Raw genomic sequence first — 9,967 nt, 5'->3', positions numbered from 1 at the left:
AAAGGTATAACTAGTAATTTTTCTTTCCGCATCATACTAGTTATTTTTGGAAATAATACTAAATACACGAGACATACGATTCTAGTGTTTCGAATTTGTTTTTGATATAGTGTTCTTTTATTTTTCTTTTCCTTGTGATTTGATTGTTCTTTTCGGTTGACCTAAAGTTATTTTAGGAAATTAAATATTAGCTTTCCTTAAAAGGTTTTATCTAGTCGGTGGTGGTTGCTCCCATATCCAAGAAGGCCATGTACCTCGCCACGTCAATACTGGGAACCAATTTTGGAAATTAATATTTAATGGAATTAATAACTTAGGTGATTTGGATCAAACGTGTTGAGTTCCGCAGGAGATCCAAGTCAAAACCTAAAAGAACAAATAGATTAAGTTTTGGATCAAACGTGTTAAGTTCCGCAGGCGATCCAAAATTTAATTTAAAAGAACACATGGTAGCTAGGAAAAGGTTCAGACCTTTGTACAAAATTTTTGTACAGTGGAACCTCTAGGTTTTCCGAGTAGCAACCAACAATTGGTATCAGAGCTAGGGTTTTGCCTCTGTGTATTTGATATTAGTTTAATTATGCACATGTTATACATAATTTAGGCAGGATAATAGTAGGATGTGCTAACTTTGTGGATGCAGGATCCAACTATTATGGCTTATAGTTATATGTGTGTGATTGGACCCTTGGACATGTCAAGGGCATTTATTGTGTGTGAATGATTGTATTATAAAATACAGCAGGAGCTGTATTTAGTTTTATTAGGATTTTATTTTTTGATCTAGTTTACATGTACATTCCTTCGAGGAATATAAGATCGAAAAATGTAAAATTCTATTTATGTCGCGGATCGAATCTTGCAAGGCGTGGAACCTTTTTTGAGGTCCAGAGGCGCAGCGAAACAAGGAGCAAGATGGATGCGACAACTAGACCCGGTGGTGGTGGCCAAAGATGGCAGCAGCTAGGGTTGGCGACACACGGAGGACAGTAATAGATAAAAGCCATAATAGTTGAAAATTAGTTTTTCTATTTATTGCTTTTTATGCTGTGTTGTGTGTGCTTGTTAATATGCATGTTAGGTAGACTAGCATAGTCAAAATTCCTCACTTTAAATAACTAAGTGGGAGAGGGATTTATTTTAAATAAATTCCATGGTCTCCATTACTGGTTTATAAGTGATGTAACAAGTTTGCGCGTTGGCTCTGAGTGCCTTCCTCCATATCGGATGAGCTTGTTTGCAGATCACTAGATTAAACTTCCATTTTGGATGACTATAGGAAGTTAATTAAGAGCGTGTGATCTTCTCCATCGGAAGGGGCATAATCTTATTAATGGACTTAGTGTCAAGTAATGGTATACACTTAGGCACGTCTAATAGTATCCTCCCCATCGGAGTCACTGCTATTATTTGTGTGACCGAAGAAAACCAACTATTAATTTGTCAAATAAATAAGTTGACAAGATAATTAAAAACTCCTCTTACGAATGTTTGATTTTGTATACGTCCACACTATCGTGACATACAAAATTCACGGTGTTTGAGGTAATTTTATTTGTCACGCCCCGAGAGTAAGGTTGTTCGACGAAAATCGGACAGCACCTCCCCTGTAGCAGTGACAAATGAAACTGGTATACATCACTAACAGATAATACATATGCAAATTAAATCACAACCACGCAGTTATATGCAGCCCACACGGCTGTAGAATCAAACACAGCGGAAAGCAAGAATCGCAAGTATAAAGTATCAAAAACTCACCGCGGGCCGGCCCGGCTTGACTCCTCGACAAAACAACCAAATACAAAATAACAAGTCCACAATACAATTATTACAATGCTAAATCCAAAGGTTTAACTCACAATAAAATGAAAACCAAAATCATAAAACCGCCCTCGGAAGCGACGTGGGACCGGCAGGCGGGAACCTCCTCCGGTGTACTGTATCATCTATCGACTACCTGGTGAAATTACCAAAACGGGTGGTGAGTATAAAGACTCAGCGGGTAAGAATAGACAGTGCATGAGTATCATAAAGAACATGAATACAAAAGGATACAGTCTCGGGAAGATAAATAGCAGATACTACTGGGTAAACAAAGTATATATCCATACCTGAAACCATATCCTAGGCTAACAGTGTAAGGTCTGAGATAACATAAACTGCTACAGTACTGCTCATAACTACATGGTATCATGTGAGGTATATACATGTTTACAGTAAGTAAGTCAGTGTCTAAACACATATCACAGGTATAAATCTCAATCTATGTAAGCATAACAGCATAAATAAACAACATCAGCATAAGCTAGTAACAGCAGCATAGATAAGCAACAACAGCATAAGTAAACAACCAGCATATATAATAATAACAGCGTATGCACGGATGGTCGCTCCCGCCCACCCCTCAAGTCCATGACCCCAGTATGGATGAGAGGCCGGGACAATGACAAACTGTACACCACTCCAGCTACCACTACTCTCGAGTGGCCGAGGGGACAGTTGCATAGTAGCTGAATAACTACATCTGCGACGGGGGTCCCTGCTGCCCGCGACTCCAGCAAACACTACCCATGAGTGTGCGAGTGGGGGGCACGACAGGACATGCGGCACGCTCCAAGCTACCACTACCCATGAGTGGCCGAGCGTGCGGCCCAGGCCAACGACCGTCTCAACCACAAGGGAGCCAAAGTCGTCGGCTATACATGCAATGACATGATGCGAATAATGCAACAGTCATCATATATATATAACAGGAAATCAGGTATGCTACATGAATTCGCATGCTCAATACTAAGCATAAATAAACAGTAGTCAAACAGGTAAACATGGCATATAGTATCTGCTAGTTATCAAGAATAACAACAGGAGACTGTATAGATACGAAAGTGAGCATCTCGAAGATTGAGTGGATAAAGTGTCAAGCACAAGAAATAAAATGAGTGGAGTCAAGATAAACTCTACTTTATCTAGGCTACTCATGCACCAAGAACAATAACTAAAGAAACAAGTAAAAAGTACCCGCCTCTAAATGTAGGCTGAATCCAACGCCAATCTCGTCACGACGCTCGTCCCGATCAAAGTCCTGTGTCAACGTATCAATTTTAACTAAATACATAGGAAACAGAATAACTAGACTAGTGTACAAGGCATGCGAATTTAATCTGAGTTCCAGTCATTCTCCAAACGAAACCACACTGATTTGCACAACCTAAACCAAAACCCTAGTTTATGTCTTCAGATCAAACAATTCCCAACCGAAACTATGTCAACTAGAATTCCCAAAACATGCATTTAACTTCTAATCACTACCGAGCAATTATAGTCAATTATACAACATGTTTCTATATTCCAAGATCTTACCTTAAAGCATTAATTCCTTCTGTTAACCCTCTGTTCGACAGTGAAGCTGCTGACAAATTGCTCACCAGTGGACTATACTGCCACAGATCGCCCAACCAAGTTCTTACAGAGCTATACACATCACAAACACCCCAATCAAGACATACTCAGTATCAAATCCAATCTGAAACCAACATTTAAATCTGCAACCCTAACACCTATAGTGATAAAAACCTTACCTATTGATTCCCGGAGGAATACCAACTGTTGGAATTGTGATCGAGCCCTTCCCAGCAAGCCACTGCCACAACAATACCTCAATCCATACAATCCTAGGTCAACAGGTTAAACATCTGGAACAATAGAGACATTACCTACTGCTTCCCGGTGAAGAACAGTTGCTGGAGGGTATGACCGTGCTCCTCCCAGTGTGACACTGCCAGGAACGAAACCACAATCATCTCAATCTCTCATTCCGGCATCCCAATCACAGGTTCCAACTAAAACCAAACAAAATCCCAAAACAAGCACCAAACCCTAACTTACCTCACTGCCAGGAGCCCCCACAAGCGGCGGAAGGGAAACCCGACGGAATTGGCTTGGCTCCAAGGCTCGGGAAGATGGATCAACTACCTGGTTCTAGCCACCATGGAGCTCTGGAACAAGAGATCTCACTCCAGCATCACCGGAGTTCGATTTCCCCTCTCCCGGCCGAGAATCCCTTGTGCGAAGCTAGGTTTCGACGAAGGATGCCACCGATGAGATCTCCGATCAGGCGTGGAGGAGACCGGAGACTGGTCTCGCAATCCCGACGCCGGCGATTAGTTGCGGGCGATCGTCGCTGCTGAGCCCGTCGGCGGATAGGGTGAGCTCGAGGGGAAATCGAGCTTTTCGGCGGAGTGGACACGAAGGGAATGAGAAGGGAATGAGGCGGCCTTTAGGGCTCGAGTACTGTAGCTTCCTATTTATATAGGTAGGGTTTAATTACTCCACCTAATTAACTCCCTAATAAGCCTCCCAAATGATGATTTCCATTATCCCTTTAAACACTGTCATAAGTCCTCCAAATAAATCCAGAAAAATGTCTAAAAATTCTCATAAATCATTATAGATTATTTTATTTCGCCGTATCTCACATTCTCCCCCTCTAATAAGAATTTGGTCCCCAAATTTACGACATAAATTCAATAAATGACTAACGACATGCGAAGTCAATCATTAAATGAAATAACTTGCATACCTTCATCAAACAGTCGTGGGTACCGCGCTCGGATCTCATCCTCCAGCTCCCAGGTTGCCTCGTCATCTGAATGATGCTCCCAACCAACCTTGACCAATCGGATTATCTTGTTTCGTAGCTGGCGTTCCTTGCGATCCAATATCCGCACTGGAACCTCCTCATATGTTACATCTGGCTAAAGGGTGATCGAGACATCTGTCAAGATATGCGTAGGGTGTGGTACATATTTTCTCAACATAGATACGTGAAATACATCATGCACCCCGGCAAGTGAAGGTGGCAGCGCCAGTCGATATGCTACCTCACCGATCCTTTCAAGTACCTGAAAGGGTCCGATGTAACGAGGAGCTAACTTCCCTTTTAATCCAAACCTCCTCACTCCCTTGGTAGGAGACACTCGCAGGAACACATGATCATCCACAACGAACTCCAAAGGTCTCCGTCTCCAATCCGCGTAGCTTTGCTGTCGGTCCTGGGCTTCTGACATTCTGCGTCTGATGGTGCCAACCAACTCTGCATCTCGCTGAATACGCTGGGGCCCCAAGACTGATGATTCTCCAACCTCGTCCCATAAAGTAGGTGATCTACATGCTCTGCCATATAATGCCTCGAATGGTGCCATCTGAATCGCTGAGTGATAACTGTTATTGTATGCAAACTCCACTAATTGCAAATGATCCTCCCAGCTACCACCGAAGTCCATAACACAAGATCTCAATAGATCCTCCAATGTCTGGATAGTCCGCTCCGACTGCCCATCCGTCTGAGGGTGAAATGCAGTACTAAAACGAAGTTCCGTACCCATGGCCTGCTGGAGACTCCGCCAAAATCGAGAGGTAAATCGTGGATCTCTATCTGATATAATACTCAGAGGTATACCATGCAATCTGGTGATCTCTCTACAGTATAACTCTGCCAATCGATCCAACGAATCCGTCCGACGGATCGGTAAGAAGTGTGCAGATTTGGTTAACCGATCAACGATTACCCAAATCGCATCATGACCCTTCCGGGTCCGGGGTAGTCCTACCACAAAGTCCATCGTGATATGCTCCCATTTCCATTCCGGTATTTCTATCTTCTGCAGTAACCCAGCTGGTCTCTGATGCTCTGCCTTAATCTGCTGACAAACTAAACACTGCGCCACAAATGCCGCAATATCCTTCTTCATACCATTACACTAGTAAGATCGTTTCAAATCCCTGTACATGCGAGTACCTCCTGGATGAATCGCAAATCTAGATCGATATGCTTCCCGTAGTAAGTCCTCCTGAACAGGATGTGACTCAGGGACACATAATCTGCCGCGGAAATACAGAATTCCACTATCATCACAGGTAAACTCTGTCTGCTGTCCCGAGGTAACTCTGCTACGTAAAAACTGCAGATGCTGATCCGTAGCCTGAGCCTCTTTTATACGCTCCACTATAGGTGATTGAGCAACCATGGTGACTAGCAAGCCTCGCTCTGTCTGTGCTTGCTCCATCAACCCCAACTCAGAGAAGCTCTGTATCAACTTTGTAACCATCACCCGATGGCATGCCAAAACTCCACGGGATTTCCTGCTCAAAGCATCAGCCACCACGTTGGCTTTCCCCGAGTGATAGTTAATTGTGCAGTCATAGTCTTTCAAGAATTCCATCCATATTCTTTGTTGCAAATTCAGTTCCTTCTGGGTAGACAAATATTTGAGACTTTTATGATCTGTATAAATCTCAAAGGTGATCCCATATAAATGATGTCGCCAAATCTTCAGTGCGAAGATGATAGCTGCCAACTCCAAATCATGAACTGGATAATTCCTCTCATGATCTTTCAGCTGACGTGAGACATATGACACCACACGATCGCGCTGCATAAGTACAGCACCCAATCCCTGATATGATGCATCCATGAAAAGTACAAATCCATCCATGCCAGAGGGAAGTACTAACATTGGTGCAGTAACAAGCCTCCGCTTGAGCTCCTGGAAGCTCTGCTCACAAGATTCTGTCCAGCTAAACTTCTCTCCCTTCCGGGTCAATCGTGTCAATGGCAAAGCTATGCTGGAAAAGCCCTCAACAAATCTCCGATAATACCCAGCTAATCCCAAGAAGCTACGAATCTCCTGTACTGTCTTCGGCTGCTCCCAACTAGTGATGGCCTCAATCTTCTGTGGATCTACAGATATACCTCTGCTGGAGACAACGTGTCCAAGGAAACCCACCGAAGGTAGCCAAAAGGCGCATTTACTAAACTTCGCATAGAGGTGTTCTCGCCGTAGCGTCTCCAAAACTATGCGAAGATGTCGCCTGTGTTCCTCCTCAAATCGGGAATATATCAGAATATCGTCGATAAACACAATAACAAACTGATCCAAGTACTCGAGGAATACTCTGTTCATCAGATCCATGAACACTGCTGGGGCATTGGTAAGCCCAAACGGCATTACTAAGAACTCGTAATGACCATAACGAGTGCGAAATGCTATCTTCGGAATATCTGCATCTCCAACCCTGAGCTGATGATAGCCTGAGCGCAAATCAATTTTTGAATATACACAGGTATCCTTCAGCTGATCAAATAAATCCTCTATACGTGGCAATGGATATTTGTTCTTGACAGTGACCGCATTCAGTTGTCGGTAATCAATACATAATCTCAGTGATCCGTCTTTCTTCTTAACGAATAATACTGGTGCTCCCCACGGAGAAACACTGGGACAGATAAATCCTCTGTCCAACAGCTCCTGCAACTGAACCTTCAGCTCCTCTAACTCCTTTGGTGCCATGCAATAGGGGGCTTTGGATACCGGTGCGGTTCCCGGAACCAACTCAATCGTAAACTCGACTTGCCTTTTAGGAGGCAACCCGGGGAGTTCGTCAGGGAATACATCTAAAAATTCTCGAACAATAGGGACATCCGAGAGTCGTGGTAATGCATCCGTATCAGCTTTAACCATGGACAGCAAATATCCCCGACAACCCTGCGACAGTAATCTCCTCGCTTGCATTGCTGATATAACTGATATCCCATCACCGCCGGTTCCGATGAATGTCCACGATGGTAGACCGGGAGGTCGGAATGTGACTACTCTCGCTCTGCAGTCAACTGTGGCATGGTTCATGGCCAGCCAATCCATGCCCAATATAATGTCAAATTCCACCATCTCCAACACCTGCAGATCCACCATAATAGTCTGACCGTTGAAGTCTAAAGGACATCCTTCGACTTCCAGACTAATACTTAGTACCTCGCCAGATGGTAGAGATACTGTCAGCCCGTGTGTCCGACGACTAGGCAATCTCCCGATTTTACCCAGAAATACTCGAGATATGAATGAATGGAAACTACCAGTATCTATCAATAAATCTGCAGTAAATGTATAAACTAAAATAGTACCTCGGAAAACCGATCCCTCAGCTCGCTGTGCCTCCTCCCGTGTAACAGCATAAACACGACCCACCTCTGAGCTCGGCTGTGGTATCCCTGAAGTGGTCTGCGCTGGCATCGTAGGTGCAGGAACCGGCTGCTGATACTGAGACTGAGGCTGCTGCTGATATGCTGAGTAAGGCTGATGTGGATGAAAATCCTGCTGTGCTGGAAATGCCTGATGAGAAGACACTGCGGCAGAATACTGTGTAGTCACTGGTTCCTGACCCTGCACATGATATATCTGTCCCTGAGAAGGCTGTGGGCGTTGCTGACGTGGGGCATTATGAGTCTTCTGCGATCTCCTCTGTGAACGTGACTGAGAGGATGATTCCCCCTGAGATGTAACTTTAGGAGCCTCCAACTGTGCTTTCAGAGTACAATCCCGACTCTCATGCCCCGGAAGTTTACAGTAGAAACATATAGCATGATCCAACGGACAGCTGTTCCTGGTGTGACTCTTGGACCCACACTGAAAACACCTGGTCCCACCAAAGTTCTTCTGATCGTGATGAGGGGGACGAGAACCTCCATCCGATGTTCGCCCAGTCTTCTGAGGCCGAGAAGATCCTCCCGAAGGAGCCCGAGAATTCTGACCTTTATTCCCTCTCTTTTGCGACGACTGCTTTTCATGTCCTTTCTCCTGATTTACCTGCTGCTGAGTCATCTCTATGAATAGTGCTCGATCTAGAACCTCCCGATAGGAACCACCTGGAAATCCTAACATCCGGATCCGAATGTATGCTGCAAGACCCTGAGTGAACTGCTGCATACGATCATAATCTTGTGCCACTAAGTGAGGACAAAATTCTGCCAACCTACAGAATTCAGCATTGTACTCCATCACTGACCGGTCGCCTTGCTTGAGATTCAAAAATTCCTGGGGTCGAGCTAGACAGAAGGTCGCTGGGAAATATTGCCGCTCAAACGCATCTCGAAACATCGTCCATGTGATGCGCTGCTCTCCAAAGATCGTCTTCTGCATGTCCCACCATGTGACTGCCTGATCCCGGAGATGATACGCTGCCAGTTCCACTTTCTCCTCGTCCGTGCAACTCAGGTACCCAAAGGTGCTCTCTAAATTCTTCAACCAACTTCGGGTAGCCCAAGGATCTGCTCCGCCCAAATATAAGGTAAATCTGTCCTTGACGGACCTCGCCAGCAACGATATCCGAGCTCTGTCCCTCATCCAATCAGTAGTAGCAGGAGTAGGAAATGCTGATGGTATCCCGGAGGGAATCCCCTGAGGCTGAAATTCCCAATTTCTACCAGATGGTATGACTGAAGGGATCTCCTGAGGCCGACGTCCCTGATCTCTAGGAGTCTGATGGGTCTGTCCTCGACTAACCGTCTCAACATCAGTTGGATCCCTAGAAGAATCTGCCTCCTGAGTCATTGGTTCTGGTTCCTCAGCCCCAATGGGTTGTTTCCGTGGTCGTCCCGGACCACGACGAGAACCGGCTACCGCTCGACCACGTCTCATACCTGGTGTAAACCACTAATAAGTACTACAAACAATATAAGTTCATACTTATAAAACTTACAGCCTATAACTTGGAGGTGTTCCGCTGCCGCCGGGTCCCAAATCCCAAAAAGTCACTTCGAGGAATAAAATCACGGAAAAATCCAAAACATACGAATTGGGCATTGTAAACCTGTAGCTCTGATACCAATAAATTGTCACGCCCCGAGAGTAAGGTTGTCCGACTAAAATCGGACAGCACCTCCCCTGTAGCAGTGACAAATGAAACTGGTATACATCACTAACAGATAATACATATGCAAATTAAATCACAACCACGCAGATAATATGTAGCCCACACAGCTGTAGAATCAAACACAGCGGAAAGCAAGAATCGCAAGTATAAAGTATCAAAAACTCACCGCGGGCCGGCCCGACTTGACTCCTCGACAAAACAACCAAATACAAAATAACAAGTCCACAATACAATTATTACAATGCTAAATCCAAAG

The 9,967-nt window shown here is 44.6% G+C and overlaps 1 protein-coding gene across 1 annotated transcript; it reads right to left on the bottom strand.

Moving 5' to 3' along the window:
• Positions 1 to 5,762: 5,762 nt before the first annotated feature.
• Positions 5,763 to 9,389, bottom strand: LOC122002503. Its single transcript, XM_042557702.1, has one exon. The coding sequence runs from the start codon at positions 9,387 to 9,389 to the stop codon at positions 5,763 to 5,765; it is 3,627 nt and encodes a 1,208-aa protein (XP_042413636.1).
• Between the last annotated feature and the right edge of the window lie 578 nt (positions 9,390 to 9,967).

Source organism: Zingiber officinale, chromosome 1A (assembly GCF_018446385.1).
Source record: "Zingiber officinale cultivar Zhangliang chromosome 1A, Zo_v1.1, whole genome shotgun sequence".
NCBI lineage: Eukaryota > Viridiplantae > Streptophyta > Magnoliopsida > Zingiberales > Zingiberaceae > Zingiber > Zingiber officinale.
The sequence above is the reverse complement of the archived record's forward strand: the minus strand, read 5'-3'. Positions and strand labels throughout refer to the sequence as shown.